The 24,919-nt window shown below is 38.3% G+C and overlaps 1 protein-coding gene across 2 annotated transcripts; it reads right to left on the reverse strand.

Moving 5' to 3' along the window:
• Nucleotides 1-2,163: 2,163 nt before the first annotated feature.
• LOC136318465 (E3 ubiquitin-protein ligase TRIM34-like) lies at nt 2,164-17,877 on the reverse strand. 2 transcript variants are annotated; one of them, XM_066250802.1, is made up of 8 exons: nt 17,748-17,877; nt 13,163-13,644; nt 12,369-12,464; nt 11,517-11,747; nt 6,491-6,513; nt 5,089-5,189; nt 4,774-4,800; nt 2,164-4,502 (listed from the first exon to the last, which is right to left on the reverse strand). In XM_066250802.1, exons 2-8 carry the CDS (start codon nt 13,583-13,585, stop codon nt 3,922-3,924), a joined length of 1,482 nt encoding a protein of 493 aa, XP_066106899.1. In that variant the 5' UTR covers nt 13,586-13,644; nt 17,748-17,877; the 3' UTR covers nt 2,164-3,921. The 2 variants fall into 2 exon arrangements, with proteins under 2 accessions (XP_066106899.1, XP_066106900.1); XM_066250803.1 differs by having other exon boundaries at nt 13,163-13,647; nt 17,748-17,845.
• Between the last annotated feature and the right edge of the window lie 7,042 nt (nt 17,878-24,919).

Consider the following 24,919-nt stretch of genomic DNA (forward strand, 5'->3'; position numbering starts at 1 on the left):
GGTATTTCCTTTGATATATCCTTGTAAAGATCTCGATGACATAAACTGTAGAAAAATTACAGAGTCGGTTGAGAAATATGCTGTACCTTTATTTGTGACATTTTTAGAGATCTTGAGAATAAAATGAGTGGTAACTGGACACAACTGAGTTTGCCTCCTGGCGAGAAGGAACATTATAACATTGCAGAAATATAATATTTATGTGTGTGTTAAAATGAAAACATGGGTCTCAAGATATAAGACCTGGTCAAATGTAAAGTACTGAAAGTCGATGAGGACAGAGTAGCTTCATGATGCTGTGGTTTGTGTTACCCCAGAAGTAGCACACATCTGTCAGCCCCGAAAAGATAAAATCCATAATATTAAATATAAGCAAAAGAGTCAGCATGAAAATCTATTTTCTCTCTACATCAGGGGAATGTCTGGGATTTGTGTGAAGCAGTATACATAAGAATGAGAGGTGAACAAGACAGCTAACCACTACAAATTATATATGACCATATCTTCAGCACATAATATCCATTCTCCTTTGTCTCCTCTATCTAATAAGCCTAAAAACTGAACCTTCCTCCCTCTTCAATCCCCTCCAACACAGGAATCTCTCAGTCACCTGCTTGTCTGGCATTCATAACCTCTAAGCACTTGCAGCATCCTTCTCAAGTCAGGAACTTGGAACCATCTCCTTTGTTACCTGCAGAGTTTTTGGCTTTTTTAGAATGAAGGTCTTACTCCTAGAAATGACAAAAATAGATGCCAATGCCTCTGTATTTTAGTCTCTTCAAAACCACTGATTTCTCTCTATTCACTTCATTGAGCACCCACGGGGTCTACATGAGTAAAATATGTTCCTTTGACCCCTGTATTAGGTCTCTTTTGTTACATATAACAAAAAACAATTTAAAGATGATGAAGTAGAGATGAGAAATTTGGGTGACAGTTGTAACTTTAATCAAAGCTTAATTTTGAAGCTCAAATATCTTCTCCAGGATTGGTCAATGTCATTCTCCAAATTTTATTTATTCTCTCTATATTAATTTTATCATCAGTTCATGATGAAAATATGAATCTCCTCTTATAAATTCCAGAAAAAGTAAACCTTGTAGTGATTAAAGAACACTACGAAAAATGATCACCCACAGCTCACCCCAAGGAGACGGATGAGTTACCAGAACTTGGAGGGTATGTCACACAGCAGAGGGAAGTCCAAACTGTGGGTGTTGAGATATAGAACAGACATATGTTTGGGCAACATACAGAGACTAGCAGTCAGGATAAAGACTACACAGAATCCTTAAGCAAAATGAAAGGTCACTGAGATCCCATATTGATGACTACAGGCCATATATTTATTCTAATGAAGATCTCAGGTCCCCAAGTGAAGAAAATTATGATCGCCCTAAATACCCACATATTGTCTTTGGTTGGTACTACAGTTTGAAATTTCCTAATATCTTGAGCTCAACCAAACATCTCCCTATGGATACACATCTGTTTTACTGATAGCTCAACACAGTCATGGGACCCAGAAATACAAGGCCGCATGACTGCTACTTAAATGCTCAGACGTCATGTGGCAGAGAAAGCTCTGGAATAGATTTGCAGAGAGCAAATTTACACCTGGTACACATCAGACTTTTTAATCCAGAAAACTATTTCTGTCAATTACATGAGTAGAGGAAACATAACTCATAACAACTTAAAAGTTTCATACTCTTTTCAGGAGAGGGCTCCATTTAAAGGGCCTGCAGCCTCAGCTAAAAAGTAGATGGCCCTCAATACAAAGATATTTTTTGTTGCATGTAAAAGTTCAAGTCTTTCCTTGTAATTACATACTTCATACTAAGTAGGATATTGCAGTAAATGAAAGGACATGAATGTCCTTGGAGAGTCATTTTTTACTCATATAATAATGTAGCTTATTCCTAGTGACTCAGAAATTCAGTCACAGTGGCAACATAGTGACAGAAAAGCAGAGGTAAAAAGAACAATTTAGAGATGAATTTCCCCATTTCTAAGGATAAGTGCTAGGATATAAATGTGTTCATTCACACAGAGATAATGGAAATTACCACCTTAGAATTCTTTCTCTCAGTCTTCCAAAGAAGGGAATGTGGGAATTTCTGGGGACAATCAAGAATGAGAGAAGACAATATTTGACCAAACTGTAATATTTTATTTATACCACTGAAAGAGATTGGGAAATAATGGGAAATTAAAATGCAAAAATATATGGTATACCACCAGAAACAAATTTAACGGCGGGCGGACTAGGCATGCTCCCTGGGCACCAACTTCTCCAGTGCCCCATAAAACCCCAACTTTACACTTTTTTCTAACGACACCAAGTTTAAGGGGCCCAATATTTTCTTCTGCGCCCAAGGCTTCAACCAACTTTAATCTGCCTCTGGATCCCACCATATCCTGAATGAACATCCGTTGCAGAAAATACGCCCCTCCTATCTGATTGGAAGAAAAGAAATGGAATTTTCTTTATCCTCTTCAGACCTTTCAACTTGCTATAATTGCAAAGCTGACCGGGCAAGAAAATGCTTTCATAAACTGTTATTAAGAAATCTCACAATTGTACTTCTGAGTCTTACTGTATCACTGTGAATAAGTTTTCAAACTGAAAAAACAGACCTAATATTTAAATTCATTTTCCATTAAATAGAATAAGTCCAAAAAAAAAAAAATAGTGGTGGTGGCGATTATGCAGCTAGAAATACTTATTTTACAATTAGCTAAAGTTTAAAGAAAGTTGTGATTCTTTCATCAAGTTATTTTATTTCTTAAAACAAAGAAAGGATTATATTTTTGAATGTAAACAAATATGCATTCTTAAAATTATTTCTTTCAGTTACAGTTGGAGGCAAAATAAAAGTGGTAGACAGCAAACATGATAATGCCTTATATTCTAGAAATTACAGAAGTTAATAAAAACATTGTTCAATTTTCATAATACTACATTAGGCAATATTTATTATTTTTTCTTTTACAAATGAGAAATAGAATCCCATAAAATTTAGATTATTTGATTAAGGCCAATATGTAGACAACCAGAATTATAATAAGTTTCTCACTGTCACAAACACACACAGGCTTTCCTATCACTGGCAGGGTGGTCTTGACAGCAGCACAGAGGTATCTGGGATCTGAATCATGAGACTCCAGTAAAACCACCCTAGGGTTCCTAAAGGCACAAACTTATTTCATGAGACACACGCACAGCTTATATTTTTCAGTAATTAGTAGAGAAAAGGTTTATTAAACTTAGACACGTGTTTTATACTTAATGACACTTTCCTTCTCACAGTGAATTTAAGTATGCTGTGCTTTTTCATACTTGGTCTATTTAAAGTAAATTACATTCAAGTGTATTATTCAAGGTTACACTGCATGTATAGGGAGAGACTGCAGTTGAATTCAGACACTCTGGATTCAAAACTTTCACTCTTAGCACATATTATTGATGATATTTTCTTGTTCACTCCTAAGGCATTACCAACATCGTGGGAAAACTGACATACCCATGAGGATTCATTCTACAGTGAACGACTCCTATACCAAATCATGAATATTATACAGAAGTTGTTAAAAAGCTTTCTATATTCTTCTCAGGGGCAGAGGAAATGAGATTATAAAATTTTGGCAGAGATGTCACTTGCATACTGGTGTTTCTTATGAGGCATTAGTCATCATCCTTTATATTATATATAATGATGAATTAAGATAGTCTATTAATATAAACAAGGTGTCGAGAAAAATATGACACAAGACAAATTTTATGCCTATTGATGAATGAAGGAAGCTGAAATGGAGAAGAAGGGACACAGCAAGGAAAAGTTGGTGAGAATGCTGTAGGTGAGCTCAGTGCTTTATGTGCACTTAAGACTGGAGGCTCTTAAAAGAACGTGGATCTTGCTAACACAGTGTCATAGGACCAGGACATGTCATAAGATTGAAAAATGGATACATTTTCTGAGAAAATGAACATGAGGAGAATTTATAGATGAGATTTCCCTGGTTTGTGACATTCAAAAATGATACAGTGCCCGCCTCACAGTCTATGAAAACGCCAACATGACAGGGGCGAACAGGCAAGGAAAGAGTTCTTTTCCAGGGACAACTGCTGGATTCATTTTCAAAAGCTTTATATTGACATTGATTCTCTAACCCTATAACCCAAAACCCATTTTCAGGTTTATATTTATTGTAAAAAAGTGAATATTTCCTCTTTGCTATAGCAGCAAACGATATAGGGTATAATTTAGGGATATTTCCACAATATACCCCCAAGACCCAGGCACTTTTCTGTGACACATCTACCTCCCAATAATGTTTTCCTGATGCGACGATCGGTGAGCCAAGTACAGCATAATCATTATTACTATTTTTCTGATAAATATAATTAGTATTCGATGTTGACATATGTCTTGCTTCTCTCTGATCCTCAGAAATGGTAACATTTTCACTATTTATTAGATGACACAGGGTCACGTAAACTGTTAAAAAAATTACAAGGTTGGTTAAGAAAATATGTGGTACCTTCATTTGTGAGATTTAAAGAGAAATCTTGAGAATAATGTGAATGGGAACAGGGAAGAAGTTAGTTCGATTCTTGGGGAGAGGTAGAACACTGCAGAAATATAAAATGTATGTGTTTGTGTCTGGAAAGAAAACATTGGGCTTAAGACAGGAGACCCAGTAGAAAATGTAAAATTCTGAAAGAAGATTAAGACAGTGTGGTATCATGATATTATGATATCTGCTTACCCCAGTATTTGCGCATATCAGTCAGCCCTGAAATGATAAAAATCCATAATATTAAATATAAGCAGAGGACTCAGCATTAAAATCTATTTTCTTTCCAGATCAGTAGAGACAGTGGGGTCCATGTGAGGTAGTGCATGAAAGAAAGAGAGAACAAGACAGCAGGCTACCCCCCCATTAAATACGACCATATCCTCCACACATAATATCCTTCCTCCTTTGTCTCCTCTGTCCACACTTAGAGACTGAGCCCTCCTCCCTCTTTATCCCACCAGCACAGGAATCCCGCAGTCACCCTCTTGCCCAGGCATTCCTCACCATTCAACTCTTCCAGCACCACTCCCAGGTCAGGAACTTGGAACACTATCCTTTCTTTCTTTTTAAAAGGTTTTGGCTTCTTCAGAGTGAAGGTGTTACTCCTAGAAAAGAGAAAAATTGACCTCCACATCTCTGACTTTTTATCCCCTTAAACTTCTGTCTATTGACCCCATTGAAGCACTTAAGGTAACATCCACTGAGAGCCTGAGAAAGAAGAGACTCTTGATCATAGAGTGAGAACAGTCATTCTCATGTCCCACTTTATAGTGTAAACATTTTGTAAGTTTAGAAAGGCCTTAGTCTTTCAGGAGCACGGATTATTCCTTCTAAAATAATAATTAACCTTTACGTCTACCTCCTGAAATCATATAAAATTATAAGATAACATTTTTTATAAAAAAAGAAATTTTTGGTCTGTTACATTAATGTGAGAAAAAATTGCTGCATGAATGGGGAAGGATAATACATAAAAGTGAGGTGGCAGAACCTGGTTCCTGGTTGTCTGAGATATTTCAAGTGTGGGAATTCTGTCTGGAGAGAACCAAGACCTTTATATTCTACTCCCCATTAGCGAGGCCCTCACAATAACATCTGAGATTTTAGGTTCTCAAATAAACCTAGAACACTTGGAAAACAAGATACTGTGAACACCATACTAATAATAGTGGTCTGAGTTTCAAGTTGAAAGTCCTTGATGCAACCAAGTCAGTGTACAAATGTAGAAACAAGGATGCTGCCCTTTCTAATTGGCTTCAAAAGTACATACTCACAGTGTACCAATTGTTTACACCAGGGCCAAAACATTATTTGCTATTGAAGAGTGCTATTGGAAATAAAGAGAACTATATATAAGGACCTAGTCTCTTTTTTTTAATCTACTTTAAATTATAAATTGATATTTATAATTTATAATTTAAAAATTATAAATATACAATATAAATATACGTAATTTTATATAAATATAGATTATATAAAATATTAATATAATTTAAATATAAAAATGTTGTCTTCAATTCTAGATACTTAGGAGGTAAAGAGACAGAGTTACCCATAAGAGACCAAGTAGCTATAAAATAGGGGAACCTGAGTTGATACAGGCATGCTGAGTAAATAAAATTTATGAAGATACAGGAATCTGATGATGCAACACTCTAGTCTGGATTCTGCTTCTGACCCAAACTATGCAATGTCCATCACCCAAATTTCCTATCATAGAGAATAGTTCATTCTTAATAGTTATAGAACACTCAAACCATGATATATGAACAGAAATTTAAGATAAAACTACATCCAAATTTTCCAACCCAGAGCCATATTTTATTCTAAGTAACCAACAGTTAGCTTAAATGTCTTTAAGCCTCTTTACAGCACAGATGGACCATCTCTGGTCTCCCACACATACCTTTCCATGATGCCATTTACATCCTACGGAGAAAAGAGAAAATATGAGTCAAGAAGTGTTAAGACCTCCTAACTTAGAACACTTCATCATGTCCTCTCTACCCCTTTGTTTGGTGGGAATAGAGATGTTTCCAATGTGAGAATCAACAAGTAAAGATCCAGGTCAATTATTCCAGAAGATTCGTGTGAGTTGTCAAGTTTCTAAAAGGTAGAAACATGCTGACTCTGTGAGATATTGGCATGAGTCTTATAGTACCTGGAAGTGAGACATATTTATGAGGAAAGAGTGTTGCCCATAATATTTTCCCCTAAAGTTCATAAAGATCCTCATGAGATGTTTTAAGGGACGCATTGTTTGTTCCTTCTTTCACCATAAGTATAACATGATGAACTATTACTGGAAATACATTATGCCATCTTGGGAGAATCAAGATAAGTGAATAATCATATTCCTCAAGAAGTTTTATGGCTCTGTTGAGGATACGAGCAAACAAATGTACTAATGTAGGCTTGTCTCAAGTCTTCCCTCACTCTATAAACCATCTATAAATGACCTCACTCACACTTTAAATTTAACACACACTCATGCATTTTCTGCGTTCTTATTTTTACTCAATTTTGTCTCTTAAATACAGCTTAATATACTCCCTAATAAAAATCCCACAAGACCCGATGACTTGGGATGTCTTGCATGTACCTTCACCGAACAGTTTCCTCCCTTATTCCTCTTTGTCCATGTTACCAATACCACTCAGTCACTGTCCTAGATGTATCTGCATTACAATCTCCACCAAGCTGGTTTAATTCACATCATTAACAGTTTTAAGCCATCTTAAAATTCTCATCATCACAGATTTGTTTGTTTGAACAGATACATACCAATACATTTAGCCTCCCTTATCTCAGACTAACATCTTCTATGACAACAAAAAGGAGACCAACCACTGAGTAAACACACGCAAAAAAAATTGCTTTGGTCTCTGTATTAGGGCCTTTCTGTGTATATGACAAAAAAATTAAAAGTTCATGAAGTAGAGAAAGAAAATTTGGAAACAGTTGTAACTTTAATCAAACCATAAGTTTGAAGCTCAAACATTGTCATCAGGATCTGGTCTATGTCATTCTCCAAATTCTATTTATTCCTTCTATATTGACTGTATTCTCAGTTCATAAAGAAAATATGAATCTCCTTATATAATTTGCAGAACAAAAAAGAACTTGCTTTTCTAATTATATCAATTAATTATGTGGCCTATATAACATTGGATTCCATTGAATCAGGTACTCTTATTAAAATATCATTGTGTTGTTGCTAGAATAATATGAAGCAATGATACAGGCAAGCATACATATTCTATTGCAATTAGTTTAGTATTAATTTGAAGTAGATCATGATAAAATAGCTAGCACAATATAAGGCAAAGAGCAACAAACACCAAAGTAAATAAATAGTAGAACTTAAAACTTTATACTGGAAATTTTTGTTTAAGTAAAAAAAAGCTAGCCAATATGAAATAGAACAATGAAAACTACAGGCAAAATATAGAAGCAGTGAACACAACACAAATTAGTATAGATACATTGACAGTGGTATTAAATGTTATTGTCTTATTCTACCAATTAAAATGCAGAAAGTTTAGGATTAGATAAAAAGCAATTTCAATTAATACCAAATATAAAAGAAACATTTTGGATTTAAACACACCAATATGCCAAAGTAAAAAAGAGTTCTGGTGAAAATGAGAAGTAGACACTGTGTTCATCTCCTCCCACAGTCACAGGAAAATATTAATTACAGAGTAACCTCTATTGAGAACAACAGTAGGAGGAGCTGAACAGAACTCCTAAAAATAATATAAAGAAGAAGTCACTTGAAAGACAGAGAAAAAGAGCAGAAACAAAATTGGCTGGTCTCACACTCATGAATGGATGTTAAGAAATGGAAAGAATTTCTTGGCTGCATAGGTTCCATCTAAGGAATGATGAGTCCTAGCCCCACAATAAGCTCCTCTGCCAACAGTACCAGTGACTGGAAGAATGAAAATCAGCAAGAACTCAGTCCAGTGAGATAGAGCAACACTATAGACCCAGGCAATCTCTTAAAGGGCACTACCGGAGAATCACTCACAAACACTGTGCTAAGTTCCAAAAAATGCACAAAGCTTGCAAAGCTACAGGAACATATTTGAAGAAAATGAATTGTATGGCTTCAGATCAAAACTGAAGGAGTGAATCTTCCAGAGACTAATGTGCAAGCAGTTCCCATTGTTCTCTTGTTGACCCTAAACGTACATAGCTTACAGGGCAGGACAACACCAAATCTGAGTCTCCACTAACTTGGCGAACACCATTCTTACCCCATTCTGGTGATAATCTAAGACCAACCACACCCAATTTAAGCCTCTGTCCCAATCTGTTTCAGAGGTTAAGACACACAAGCAGTTCACTTAGTAGCTTGCATTGCTGATTTTTCTCAAGTCACTCAAATATACACAAACCACAAACAAACAGCAGCTGACCTCAGGGTGCAATTTACCTCTTGCAAAGAGACCGCATCTTACAGTAATGGCTGCTGATCTTTGACACAACATAGCCTCTGCAATGCACCTTCAAGCCCAACATGGACAACCAGCAATGTCAGATCACTTTGTAGCTTAAAAAGGTGGTGCTGAGCCAGACACAGGCAGTGGCTGACCTTAGCACACATCAAAAGGCCCAGGACCAACAAACTTGGTGGCCAGGTTCAAAGCACTCCAGAGTACCTCCCAATTTGCACCACTAATTACACACACAAAGGGTGGACTCAGAAAGCAATAGTGTCTTGTTAAAATGAATCATTTTTCATAAAAACAGCCCACATATAATAGCTTGCTTACTGCAGTTAATGCCATTGTACACACCTGTTCAGCCAGAAGATCAATCCCATCCACCAACATGTCAACAGCAATCAAGGCTCAGCTACAACAGAAGAGTACACATAATCTACATATGAACATCTCTGAAGTGCGTGGCTTGGTGAACAGGAAAACTGCACCCAAAGGCCACTCTGCTTATATTGGGAAACATAGCAGATATACTAATATAAACATAAAACATAGGAAGAAAGCCAAATTGAGGAGAAAAAGAAACGTCGCAGATGGAAGATCAGGAAAAAATTTTAAAAAGGAAATTACTAAACAAAAAGAAAGAAGCAACCTATGAGATACAGAATTCTAAACACTGGTTATAAGGATTCCCAATGAACTTAGAGAAAGATGAGATGATCTCAGTAAGAACTTTCTCACTGAGATATAGCAAACATAAAAAGAAAAGATATAAAGCATAAAAAAGACCTAGTAAGAAATGAAGAATAATAAAGAATATTAAAAGGAGCAAGAGAAAAACAGTTAGTTATCTATAAGGTAGCTACAACAGGACTATCAATTAATTTGCAATGAAAACTGAACATGGAAAAAATTAGCATGAAATATTCAAGGTGATGAAAAGCAAGTATCTACAACATAGATACTCTACCCAGCAAAACAATTATTTAGAATTGAAGGAGACATAAAGAGCTTCACAGATAAGAAAAAGCTGAAACAGTGCATCAACACCAAACCAGTATCACAAGAAATGTTAAAGGGCCTTAAGAGAAAAAGATATGTAACAAAATTATGAATAATAAAAGCATCAGGAATATACAACACATGACCAACATTATAAACCAGATCAATCTAACTAGCATTTCTAGACCTTGTCACTCAATTAATGCACAATACACATTCTTATCAAATCTATATAAAAAATAATGAGCACACATTATTTTAGACTATAAATTAAGTGTCAATACATATAAAAGACTAAAATAATAAAATACATGTTTTCTAATTGAGTACTTAAATTTAAAATACACTATAGAAGAAAAAGTAAAAAGTCACCGACTCTTTCTAAAATAACATATTTCAAATGTTCTAATGGTTAACAAAAGCACAAATCAAAACGTAAATTACAATATATATACAATTGATTGAAAATACAATAAACCAAAAGCATGGGCTATATTAAAACAAATTATCTATATCATTAAAATGATAACAAAAATGACTTATAAAATCAGTGGTCTAAATTCCACTTACAGGAAAATAACAGCAAGTTGAACAATACACACACATTTGTGTGTGCATGTGCATATACATATCATATATACACTCAGAGGAAACTATATAATTGAGACCAGAAATCAATTATATAGAAATGTTGAAAATAGATAAATCAAAAAAATAAACTTGTTTTGGAAAAACACCTGAATAATTAACCAATCATACCTAAATTGACCACCCAAAAAGTAAATCATCACTCATAAGTAAAAAAGGGAACATTACTTTGACTACAATAAAAATGAAAGAGATTATAGGGAAATATAATGGCTAATTTCATGTTTACACATCTCACAATTTAGAATGGACAAATTTTTACAAAATGTGCATTATCAAAAATTCACACATAAAATGTAAAAAAAAAAAAAAACTAAGAAAATAATACAAAAAAAATAGTATTTTAAATCTTTCCTAAAAGAATGTCCCAGAGTAAAATTGGTTTTCCTGGTTAATATATTGAATAGTTAAACTAGGAAAACACCAATCCTTCACAGTTGTTCATTCAGAAAAAAAATAGAAACAAAAAAAAAGATCTGAATTCATCCTATGATAAAAAACAAAACAAAAACAAAACTCAAGGGGCATGAATTGGTATCTGAAAAATGTTCTAGGTTAAATCACAAATACAGAGCCATATAGATTATAACTAGATACAATGAAGCTTCTCTCCACGGTCAGATTTTGCACTGTAATTTTAATACATTAATAACAACAAGATTTTCCCAGGGAATTTATACATTAAAATATTCTTGTAATTAGAGATGCAGGAAAGGTTCTTAAGACCAAAAGAACCTCAGTGTCACTAGGAACAGCATAAGCACACAGTAGAGAAGGAAAATTAGTCTTTATTTTCCTCAAGTTCAGATGCTAAGTCTTCTTCCCAAGTCCTACCTGCAGCATCTCCACTGTTGACCCCTGCAACCGATGCTCCAGATCTGAGATGAGATCTCTCACCAACTGGCTCTGCTGGACCAGCTCACTCTCATCCTGGTCCAGGTCACAGAAAATCTCTTCCTCCTCCTTCTCCAACTTTTGCAACTCAATCTGCTCTTCTTTGTCCAGAACTCCTCTAAATTTTTGAAAACACTTATGAACACGCTGGTTCTCACTTTGCATGTGATGCTTTAGAAGAGAGAAAAAGAGAAAGGGACTCTTGCTATCAGGCAGAGATGAAGCCAATAAAACAATCATTTAATTTGTGAGTTCTTACAAGGAAGGGAGATGGAGCAGAAGAGCAATTCTTGGGGAGGCTGACTTTTCCAATTCTTTTATCTTTATCACATTCCAGACACCATGGCCTAAAGTCTGGATTATTGAGGCTAATCCTTAACCAAAATAAGACACCTGGGTGTAGCATAACTATCACACAGCTGCCCAGGACAGTCACGCTGCCCTGCATTACTCCTGACCCCCACACCACCCTCTTTCTAACATTAAACACCAGGGACAGCGCCATGACTTCTGGAAGCATTAAAGACACAAAATATTGATAGAAATGAACAAAGAATTTGTTAGCCATCCTTACCAGGTTCTCTATGTGAATAACAACCTATAAATATTTGTGTTAATTTGTGGCATGTTTATTTTCAGTCCACTTCTATCAGACAAGAGATAAAGAATGCCTAATCAATGACTCTGTACATATCAGCTCAGGGAACAAAGAGGAAGGGAGCTCTTTGTGACAAACACCCAAGGTTCTGCCCAGGTTCTTATAGAACTACCTCAGGAAGCATATCCTCCTACCTTCCAGGAAGTTTTCTCCTCTCTGACGTCAGCTTCTAACTTCTCAGCATTCTGCTGCTCTGTCCTCAGCTTGTCCAGAGCTGCCTGGATCTTCTCCTGGTAGAGAGAAATCACACCCGAGTCAAGATATGGGATTTCTCGGCATCAGTTGTAGAGGATACACTGGGGAAAAAATCAGTCTGATCTCCAAAGAGATTAGAGTGGACAACAACTGTGAGAATCTGTGACTTGAAGGAAAGCTACAGTAGTGAATGAATTCTTTAAGACAGTGATAGAGGTCAACATTCCCATGTCAAGAGGGATCTTAACGAGTTGTACACTTGAAACCTGTGTGGTTTTGTGAAGCAACGTCAACCACACAAATTCAATTAATAAAAATAAATAAATTACTATCACTACATATACAAAAGAAAAAAGATATACAGAGAAGTCTGATTCTCTTTGTCTTAAAAGAAGAAGCATGAGCCCATAGTAAGGGAGAACTTAGGTTCCAACCAACCCAGCTGCGCAGTTACCCCTCCTGTTCAAGGGGAAATGACAACTTTGCTTGGGCACCAAAACTGCATCTTTTAGCAGAAAATTTAAAAATATCTGCTTCTGGTTTAACCTCTGCTCATCATGTTGTAATTAGATGAAATGCACAGAAATATCCTTCAATTATTGGAAGGTGAGCATAGAAAGAAAAGTGATCAGGCTCTCGGCTCTGGTGACAAGGTCTTTAGAGTGAAAAGCATAGTGGAGATTTCTCATGAAGTACCATTTTCTGCATGTCTTTCTCCATCCTGGTCTGTTACCTTGTACTCCTGGGCCACCTCCTCCAAGAGGAATGTGTGGTGATCACGGTGTTCTTGAGACCGCTCACAAAGCCAGCAAATGAACTTTCCATCCTCTTTACAGAAGAGCAAGAGTTTCTCTCCATGGCGCACACAGAGATCTCTCTTTTGCTCATTTTCTGGGCTCAGCTTGACCTCCCTGAGCATCTCCACTATGTTGGCCATATGCCGATTAGGCCGCAGGCTCCCAGGGTGGTAACTGATTCGGCACACAGGGCAGCTGCCCCCTTCTTCCTGCCCATTCACAGAGTCCTTGTTGTTTGCAGTGATGCAGGTTTGACAGAAGTTGTGCCCACAGTCCAGGATCAGAGGTTCTTTCAGGAGATCCAGGCATATGGGGCAGGTGACCTCCTCCTTTATGTTCACCAGGATTCCTGAAGCCATCACAGCTGCTCTTTGGCTCCTATCTGTCTTGATCTGAGGCTCCTTTTGCTCACAGATTCCTGCTCCATAAGAAAAGGTTAAAAGAAGGCAGAGTAAGAAAGATATGCATACATCAATACTAACAATGGACAGGGCGAGAACAAATATTAAAGGACAAAAAGAAAAGATAAAAGGACAAAGACATGATTACTTGATAGAAAAAAGACTTCTTATAATCATTTTAATTACTTTTAGTTCATTTGACATGACAAATTTCGTTTTCCTCTGTGCAATGGCTGTTACTGTCTTTTACTCTTCCTGAACAAAAGAATGATCTTAGGCCTTTCTACTAAGATCCCGTATGACCCACCTTCTCTCCTGCTTCTTTCGCATGCGCAGCACATCCTCAAAGTAAAAGCTCCAAACCACTTCTGCGTTGTGGTTTTCCTACCTGCTATTCTCTCAGTATGCAATGCTGCCCTGTTATTAGTAGGACTTACTCTCATCCTTAACTTTCTCCTTACAGGTTTCTTTATCAGAAAAACCTGCTCTGATTTGCATATTTATACTGTAACCATTGCCATCATTTCTTGTATGTTTGAAATGATTGCTATAATCATGACATAATCTGTGGCTATGTGTTTGTGTATGTGGCAAGAGTAAACCCTTTATCAGATGTGTACACAGAAACAGTGTGTGACTTTCAAAAATCATTTATCTTGAAACATGGAATCTGGATGAATCTAATATATTCCGGTCCCTCTTCAGAGGTCTTTTTCTACCTCATTAAAGTTAATCAAAAACAAACAGGTAACTTAGGATGCTCTGGAGATTCCTTCATTAATAAATGCTAAAATTTAGCATTGGCTAGTAAATATGCCAAAGACATAGACAAGATCCAAAAGATGTATATATATATATATATATGTCTGTGGATGGTGAGGAGGGAGACAGTATTAACATATTCATATGATCATATGTCACATACCAAAAAAAATAGAAACACAGAGAAAATGAACATCAGCTTGTGAAAAGAGTCTCCCAATTTTAGTCAAGGTCATTAATATTTAATTACTATAAATCACATGTGTAAAGCCAGTAGCCACGGCCAACATCACAGACATCTGGACTGTGCAAGTTCGCATTTGATTCGGAGAGATGGTAAAGAAATAACAGAGCCAAGAACTGGTGGGCCATCAGCTTTAATCCTAGCTTGCAGCTGGTGGACAAGAAGTACACACAGTGGGACAACACTTCCCTTTCCATTCAGGGCTCCCAAAGCCACTGACTTATGTGAGTTTCCTAGAATCAAAGGTTTCTAGCTCACCAGCCTTATTCAACTCTGTTCTCCATCTCCTTCTCTCTGCACAAACTCTGCACAAACTGGCTTCTCCTTCAGCACTCCGCCATCTTGGCTGCTTCTGTTTTCCTCCACGTGGCCACTCTCTGCTCTCCTCCTGCATGGGCTCCTCTGCCCCATTTTATAGTGTAGAAATCAAGCCTTTAATCCAATATACAAACAAGGAAGTCTGCGATACAAAGTCACTTATCTGTGGCATAATGGGATTTCTCATTAGAGTACACCACTCCACATCAAGCAACACTCAGGGTATGGGGAAAAGGTTAGTCTTAAAACTAAACCTTAGGCTATAACGATGCTGCCTGCTTACAGCCTGTCCCCCACACTCAATGCAAACTATAACCAAGCAAACATATATATCATATTTACAACTTATTTAACCAACAACATGGTAACAGCTAAACTAATACACATCAACATACTAATGAGTCTAAATGGGGCATTTAAACCACTATGACCCTGACACTCCCTGTAAAGTAACAGTAACATAATCAGCCATATATTAGAAACAAGCTGATGTTAAAAACACTGCTAGAGACTTATACATGTTGTTGGGCAATCAAATAATGGTCAGATAAAAGGTTGTCCAACAATTCCAACTTGAAAATATAAAGGTTGAACAGAACCAAAGATAAAGGAAATATGGCATACGAGAGAGGAAAAACCATTTTAGGTGAAGGAAGTGACTTGTTCGCAAAAATGCACCACCTTGTCTGAGTTTATAAATGCTGGTGCAGCTGGGTGCACAGAAAACTACTGGGCCTTTAGTATCACATGAGCCTGCAGTGACCCTGACACGTGGCACTTCTTCAATTGTCTGACACTTAGGGCTTCTTTTCCAGAAGCAAAGAAAGTTATCCATGTTTACCCATCAGAGAAGAGGGAGAAAGAGTTAGCTTTGCCTTTACTTGGTGGAATGTTAGATGAATCCAGTGTGGAATTAGGAAAATAGCCCAGAGACCATAAGCTGTTAGCTCCTGGCTACAGAGACTGCTCCAGATCAGGTTGTGAAGAACAGCAAGATCACAGGTAGACATTGTATTAGGGGTAGATGTTAAAAGAGGTCTATGTGTGTTCATAACTCCAGAATGGTCTAAACATGGGTGTAGGGCAAGCAATTATTTCTCATCCCATTCAAGATCCAGTTCATCCTGAGACTTATCAATACCCTTCTTGGACAAATCAGTTTGTAAAACGTATTTTATAGGTTTGTTTGCATTGGCCTGGGCAGTGCCATGTGTATGAAATCTGTGAAAGGCTGTGGTGCTTGCCCTCAGGACAGCAGATTGCAGATTGTGGATTAATTTTCTGCCTGGGAGGGGCCACTGCATTGCTAATGTTTGCTGGACAAGGCATTTTTTCCACTGCCTGGGATTTGCCAGGAGAGAAGGAGTGCAGGTGTGGAACCAGAGCTGAAGGGCTTTAATAGCTCAGCTGAGGCTGGCAGCAACCTTTGATTCCAGGAGGCAGCAGAGAAGAATTTTCCGGGTTCTGGAACCGAAGAATGTGCCAGGGCTCAGGGAGCTCAGAATGAGATGAATCGATCTTCCCTGCTGTTTGCTTGTCCACTGGTATGAGACTTTAATATACAGAATAGCCCACCACTTTTTGGCACCACTATTTCTTTACTGTCTCCCTGAATGCAATGAGAACCTGCATAGCCAACGTGGCAGTGGACTCTGGCCTTACAACCCTATAGAAGAGAGAGAAGCAGAGCATGCATTGTTGGTGCTGCAGAACTTTGTCACAGTGAGAGTACAAGGAACTAAGGTCAAAGCAGCTGCTGCCCAGGACACAGAAGAGGGAAGTGCTGAGGAGCCTGAGCCCCCATTCATGGAGGAAACCCCACCCTACCTGCCCAGTGATTCCAGTGCTCCACAGTGGGCAGGGAGATGGTAGTGGGAACATGAGTGGTGTCTGCGCTGGAGAGATATCACCAATGCCCAGACCATCCTTGAGAACTTATGGGTTTGTGCCCCATATCAGGTTCCCTAACCCTGGTGTACTTACTGCACCAGAGAGCTAAGCCCACAAATTGTCCTCAACATCCAGCAAGACTTTTGTCTATGAGATCCTTAGGGGTTTAGGGAACAGAAGATTCCTCTTTTTAAAAATTTTTATTTAGAAAGTTAAGTTTAACACTGTGAAATTGATAAGTAACAGTAAATAACTTTTAGGTAAACATTTCTATTGTATTTAAACTATTGATTACATTATATACCCACAATCCAAAGTCAAATCATTTTCTGTCACCTTATATTGTCCCCCTGAGATTCCGATCTTAAAGCCTAATGCCCAGGAATTAAAGGACTTACAGGAAATGCCCCAGGAACGAGCACAAAAGCAAAATATTGCAAAGTGCCTTAGACTACATGTGAAGGAGTAGAAAAGCCATTTCTGGAGACCTAGATGTGGTGGTGGAGCTGGTGAGGGTGGGAGGAGGTTCATTGGCGACCTCCCCTTACTTTGCCAGCTCAGGGCTGCATCTGCCTGTAACCAGTCAGAGCCACTTGGTGTACTGCCCCATCTTGCTGCTGCAGCCCCTCTGCCAGAGCTGACTGGAGAGTGCCCACACCCAGTGCCCTCCCAGGAGCATCACCCTTGCCCCACCATGGGGACAGGAGCCACTTCTGCCACCTAGCTCAGGCCCCGCAGGAGCCATTAGACTCCGGTAGCCTCTCAGTTATCTCCCATTAATCTCTAGCTCTGCTGACTGGCTGGAAGGGGTGGAGGATGTGCTTCAACGCCCCAGGGTTAGAAACGAAAGAAGGCACAGTTCTTATCAGGCTACCACCCCTGAGAAACTGCACAGAGGAAACTCACCACAATCTTTCAGGGTAAAAAGCCGATTCACTTGTTCTAGAGTTCCAGCCTGAGGGGCAGAAGTGTTCACAATTCCCTCTCCAAACCAGAAGCTTGAAGTCCACAGAGCTTCTTGAGCACCAGAGTGAAAATGAAAGTTAAAATTCTTTGGGGAGGGGCAGAGAGCAGAATATTTATAGACCAATGGGAGGCCTTCACCAGGGCCACTGGGAAGTAGGAAGGCTTTGTGCCTGTATCAGTCAGTGAGAGCTTCCTCCCTACATGCCAAGTTTGGGTTTGATTCCAGGTCAGGGCACACAGAACATTCAAACAATGATGGCATGAACAAATGGAACAACAAACTGCTGTTTCTCCCCCCATACAACCCACTCTGTCTCTGCTTCTCTCTCTGTCTCCCTTCCTCTTTCCCTAATACCAATAAAATAAAAATAAAATATTAAAAAGTGCAAAGACACGTGCTATAGAAACACTCACCACCATAGCATTTTTCCTGCTGTCTTAATCGAGGAGGAACACAGGCTAACTCACTTCTGAGGATAACTACAGCCCATCAGCTTCCTGGAGAGAGTGATGCTGACCAGGAAAGGGAAACATTGACATGCATATGTCATTGCAGAGGGGGCCTATACAGACTGCTGACCCTGCCTCTATCACTGAGAGTAATGATGTGACCAATACCTGAAAATGGAGATATGTCTGGGCAGGCGGAGAAAAGGCTTTCTCATGAGAGAGAATTGTTATAAAAATAAAGAAGAATGTCAAATCAACTTATATATAGCATATTCACTTAGATTAAAGATGATATTGCAGTAATTAAAAGATAGGTAACTATGAAAAAATAAAATTTTCTCTTATAATATAAAATTAATTGCTACATGCACAACACAATATAGTTTACTATAGGCAGAATGTTATAGTGTGAGCCTCTAGGACTTATTCTTGTTGTCTTACTGAAGCTTTAAACCTGATGAACTGTAACGTCTTGAAAATTTAACTGGTTAGATCTCATATAAAGTCCTTTTACCATTAGAAAGACAATATGATAGCAGAAATAGGAAATTTAAAGAGAATGTTTAGAGAAAACAAATTATAACCTAGAATAGTATACTAGAAAACTATAAGATAAAATATATTTGGAAATTTAATAATGGAAATATTTATTATGAAAAAAAATGTAACTTCAATCAAAGCCTAAGCTTGAAGCTCAAATATCTTCTTCAAGCTTGGTCTATGTCATTCTCCAAATTCCATTTGTTCTCTCTATATTGACTCTATTTTTTGTTTGTGATAAAAATATGAATCTCTTCATATAAATTCCAGAAAAAATAAACCTTGCCTTTAAGTTATTTTAAATAATTCCTTGTCCTGCATTTGGTCAGGAACCTATATTAAAATATCACTGTGTTGTTGCTGGAATAATATAAAGCAAGGTTGAAAGCAAGTATCCATTTTTAATTATAATTAATTGAGTATTAAATTGAAGTATATAATGATAACACAGAATGCATACTGTAATTAGAAGAGCAATCACCACAAATATAGAGAAAAGTAAAAAAGATTTATACTAGAAATATCAAAAAAGCTAGTCAATGAGAAAGAAAACAATATAAATTTATTTTCATATATAACACATAGAAGCAAATAAAAATATAAAGAAAATAGAGCTACAACAATTATTTTAAATATAATTGTGTTATTTCACCAGTTAAAAGGCAGAGATGGTTGGACTAAACCAAAAATATTTTAATTTTTTTTTAAGTGAGAGGAGGAGGGATGTAGAGACAGATTCCAACATGCACCCCGACCAGGATATACCCTGCAACCTCTATCGGCAGTCAATGTTTGAATCCACTGAGCTATCCTCAGCATCTGAGCCTGACACTCAGACTAACCCAGCTATACTTAGCTCCCAGGACCAATAGTTGAACCAATCAAGCCACTGGCTGCAAGTAGGTAAGAGAGAATGAAGGAGGAGAGGGAGGGGAAGAGAAGCAGATGGTTGCTTCTCATGTGTTCTGTGACCGGGCATCAGACCCAAGACTTTTGCCTGCCTATTCAATGCTCTACTGACTGAGCCAACTAGCCAGGGCCTTTAATTATTTCTAGCTACAAGAGATAGATTTTGGATTCAAAGAAACAAATATGGAAAAAGTAAAAAGATAGACTTCTGGTCAAAATGATAAAGTTCGGCCTGACCAGGAGGTGACGCAGCAGATAGAGCATCAGACTAAATTGCAGAGGACCAAGGTTCAAAACCCCAAGGTCGCAGGCTTGAGCATCGGCTCACCAGCTTGAGTGAGGGGTCACTCGCTCTGCTGTACTCCCCCAGTCAAGGCATATATGAGAAAGTAATCATTGAACAATTAAGGAGCTATAATAAAGAATTGATGTTTCTCATCTCTCTCTCTTCCTGTCTGTCTGTCCCTATCTGTCCTTCTCTCTGACTCTCTCTGTTTCTATAAAAAAAAAAAGACAAAGTACATAAACACTGAGCTTATCTCTTCTCAAAATCACATAAAATTTATAAATAAATTATGTAACAACCACCCTTGAGAAACAAAAGAGTATAAGCTGAACAGATTCCAATAACGAAGGATGTAAAGAAGTCACTTGGAGACTGGTAAGAGGGGCACAGGCGAAATGGGCTTGTTTACCACCTACATGCAGAGGTTAAAAAATAAAAAAAATATCTTGTCTGTAGAGATCCCAACTGAGAAACAAGGATTCCCAACTCGACACCAAGCTCTAAGGCCAGGAGTTCAAGGAAGACGAGTCCCCACAATATCTGGCTGTGAAAATCAGCAGAGACTTGGTTCAGGTAAAATGGAAAGTTGCTGCAGACACATGTGTCCTCTTAAATGACCCTAGCAAAGAGTCACTCACCAACAAACATTTGTCCTAAGCTCCACAGAAAGGAGAGAAGCTTAGAAAGTGCCAGAGACATATAGGGAGAGACTGAATTGTCTCCCTTCAGATTTTATCCTATTTCCCTTCAGATTTTAGTCTCCCAGGGGCTAAAATGCCAGCAGGTGGCACTGTTCTTTTGTTGAACACTACTCCCACATAACCTGTAGACACAGGTCAATGACAAAAAGTCTCTGTTGACTTGGCTAACACTACTTTTGCCCCATTCTGGTGATTCTCTGAAACCCTACACCACCTTATTCAAGCCTCTGACCAATCTCTTCTAGAGCTTAAGCCACACAAGCCACTTACCTGCCAGTTTACATTGCTGGTTTTCCTCAAATCTTTTAAACGTCCACAGACCCTAAATCAGCAATGACCTTACTGGCAGTAGGGGCAACTGAACTTGATTAATAGCACAGCATCTGCAAGGCAGCTCCAAGACCAGTGCAGACAACCACCAACCTCAGGTCACTTTGTAGCTCCTACCAGGTGGTGCTTCTCCAGACCCAGGAAGTGGCTGACCTTAGCCAGCACCAAAATTCTAAATACAGTTTATAAGAATGCTCAATGAACTTAGGGGAAGAAAAGATGACCTCAGGGAGAACTTCAACAAAGACATAGAAAACATTAAAAAACAAAAAAAGGAGATAGAAAGAATTTTAAAAAGCAATAAGAGAAAAGAAGTTAGTTACCTATAAAGGAGCTCCCACAAGATTATCAGATGATTTCTCAATGAAAATTTTGTAGCCCAGAAGAGATTGTCATGACATATTCAAAGTAATGAAAAGCAAGTATCTAAAACCTAGATTAGTCTACTTAGCTAGTCTATCATTTAGAATTGAAGGAGACATAAAGAGCTTCCCAGATAAGAAAAAGTTGAAAGAGTTCATCACCACCAAAGCAGTATTACAAGAAATGTCAAAGGGACTTAAGAGAAAGGAAAAAAAAAAGATAAAAATTATGAATAAGAATATCATCAAGAATGTAGAACACACGAACAACATAATAAACCAGGTCAACCCAACTGGCATCTCTAGACCCCTTCACCCAACTAATGCACATTGTAGTCTTTTGAATCCATATAAAAATTTCTGGCCATACAATATTTTAGGCTATAAAGCAAGTATCAATACATTTAAAAGACTAAAATAATAAAACACATGTTTTCTGATTAGAAAGTAATAAAAATGCACAGCAAGAGAAAACATAAAAAAATCACACAGTATTTGTATATAAATTTCACAGTTTTAAATATCTAAAGGATTAACAACAACAAATGACAAAAAAAATTGGAAATAAGTTGAATTGAATAAAAATTAAAAATAATTCAAAAATATGGAACATAGCTAAAACAATTCATTTATAACATTAAAATGATAACAGAAAAGACTGTGTCAAATGATTCATCAAAGGTCTTAGCCATCTGGCTCAGTGGTAGAGTGACGGTTTGGCATGTGGATGTCCCAGGTTCAATTCCCGGTTAGTGCACACAGGAGAAGAGCTCCAATCTGCTTCTCCACCCTTCCCTCTCTCCTTTCTCTCTTTTTCTCTCTTTTCCTCCCACAGCCAAGGCTCCATTGGAGCAAAGTTGGCCTGGACACTGTGGATGACTTCATGGCTTCTTACTCAGGTGCTAGAATGGCTCTGGTTGCAACAGAGCAACACCCCAGAAGGGCAGAGCATTACGCCCTAGTGGGCATGCCGAGTGAATCCTGGTTGAGCACATGGGGGAATCTGTCTCTCTGCCTCCCTGCTCTCACTTCAGAAAAATACAAAAAAAAAAAAAAAAAAGATTCATCTATATGCCACTTTAAGAAACTAGAAATATACCAACAAATTTAAGACAATACACACAATTAAGCATACTGAGTACACATAGCATATAGAAATACTCAAAAGAGACTATATAATTGAGAGTGAAATCAATGATATGGGAAGGTTAAAAACAGATAAATCAATAAAACAATATTTTGGATTCAGAGAGACAAATATTGCAAACGTAAAAAAATAGAATTCTGGTCAAAATGATAAAGTAGGTAAACACTGAGCTTATCTCTTTCCACAATTACATGAAAAATATAAATAAATTGTGTAATAACCACCCTTGAGAACCAAAAGAGCATAAGCTGAACAGATTCTAATAACTAAAGGTATAAAGAGGAAGTGACTTGGATACTGGTAAGAGGGGCACAGGCAAAATGGGCTTGTTCGACACCCACATGCAGAGGTTAAAAAATAAAAAGACAATGTTATCTGTAGAGATTCTACCCAGAAACAAGGAGTCCCAGCTCCAACACTAAGCTCCAAAGTCAGGAGTTCAGGGAAGACAAGTTCCCACAATATTGGCTGTGAAAATCAGCAGGGACTCAGTTCAGATGAGATGGAAGGTTGCTGCAGACACATGTGTCCTCTTAAATGACCCTGGCAATGAGTCACTCACCAACAAACACTTGTCTTAAGCTCCACAGAAAGAAGAGAAGCTTACAAAGTACCAAAGACATAGGGAGAGACTGAATTGTCTTCCTTCTTCAGATTTTAGCCTGGATGGATTATTCTCCCAGGTACTAAAATGCCAGCAGGTGCACTGTTCTTTTGTTGAGCCCTACCCCTACTTAGCCTGTAGACACAGGTCAATGACAAACCTGATTCTTTGTTAACCTGGCTACCACAACTCTTGCCCACCATGGTGATTCTCTGAGACTCCACCCCACCCAATTCAAGTCTCTGACTCAATGTCTTTTGGCGGTTAAACCTAACAAACTGCTGACAAGCCAGTCTTCACTGCTATTTTCCTCAAGTCTCTCAAATGTCCACAGACCCTAAAACTGCCGTGACTGACCTCAGTGTTTCCTTTACGTTTTGTTAAGCTGCACCAGCCCAGCAGTAGGGGCACCTGATCTTGGTAAATAACATAGTCTCTGTGTATGGCCAGTAGCTACAGCCACCATCACAGCCGCCTGGCTCATGCAGGTTCGAATTAGAGTTGGACAGTCGATAATGAAACAACGGAGCCAAAAACTGGTGGGCCATTACCTTTAATCCTAGCTTGCACCCGGCAGGCAAGTAAAAACACACACGGGCTCCAAAACCCACTCATTCAGTGCTCACAAAGCTACTGACTTATCCGGGTTTCCTAGAATCAAAGGTTCTAGCTCACTAGCCTTATTCACCTCTGTTCCTCATCTCCTCTGCACAAACTGGCTTCTCCTTCAGCACTCCGCCATCTTGGCTGCCTCTGCTCTCCTCCACGTGGCCTCTCTCTGCTCTCCTACAGCATGGGCTTCTCCTGGAACATAATCACTCTTCTCTCGGAACAATGTGATCTCTCTTCCTTTTAAAACCTTTTGGTGTGAAAGCCCTCCCCCAATACATATTAAAAAATCAGGCCCATCCCAAGCAATCACCTGGGCAACAGGCTTCTACATGGGCAGCACCATCTTTAACAAAGTGAGCATAATATATAATATATTTTATCTACCCAACACTCTGCAAGGCACCAAGCCCAGCATAGACAACCACCAACCTCAGATCACTTTTTAGCCTCTACCAGATTGGTGATGGGCCAGACACAAGTAGTAGTGGACCTTAGCCCACACCAGAGTCCCTCCCATGAGGCCTCAGGACCAATGCATTTGGTGAACAGCTTCAAACCACACCATAGAGCCACCCAATTAGCACCACAAATGACACACACAAAAGGTAGGACCAGCAGGCACTAGAGCCCCATTAAAGTAAACCATGCTCTAGAGCAGGGGTCTCAAACTCGCGGCCCGCGGGCCGCATGCAGCCCGCCGAACAATTTTGTGCGGCCCGCAGACTAATCCACAAAGTTCAAAATATTTTGGATAAAATTAAGTAAACCTAGGGGCCTACTTGTATTTTTCATTTCTCTAGCATCCTAGCTAGATATTAGCTTAGTTAACAGCAGTTGTGATGCGAACTACAGTTTCTGGTCGTTTTGTGACACTGAGTAAACTGCATGTACGATTGTGCTTGTTGTACTGATTTTTTTTGTTTTCAACTGCAGTGAGAAAAGTGTTGCATAACAGTTGCCTTTTGTAGACCTAGTGCGGCCCGCCGAAGGGCTGTGATCTTGCTCTGCGGCCCACATGGTGAGTTGAGTTTGAGACCCCTGCTCTAGAGTCATCTCCCGTACAATAGCTTATACTCAAGCAAAAAGTATTTTAAACTTTTACCAGTGAATCTATTGAATAATTAAAAAATAAATAATACTAATCCTTCACAATTATTTATTCAGAAAAAAG

Source organism: Saccopteryx bilineata, chromosome 1 (assembly GCF_036850765.1).
Source record: "Saccopteryx bilineata isolate mSacBil1 chromosome 1, mSacBil1_pri_phased_curated, whole genome shotgun sequence".
Taxonomy (NCBI): Eukaryota; Metazoa; Chordata; class Mammalia; order Chiroptera; family Emballonuridae; genus Saccopteryx; species Saccopteryx bilineata.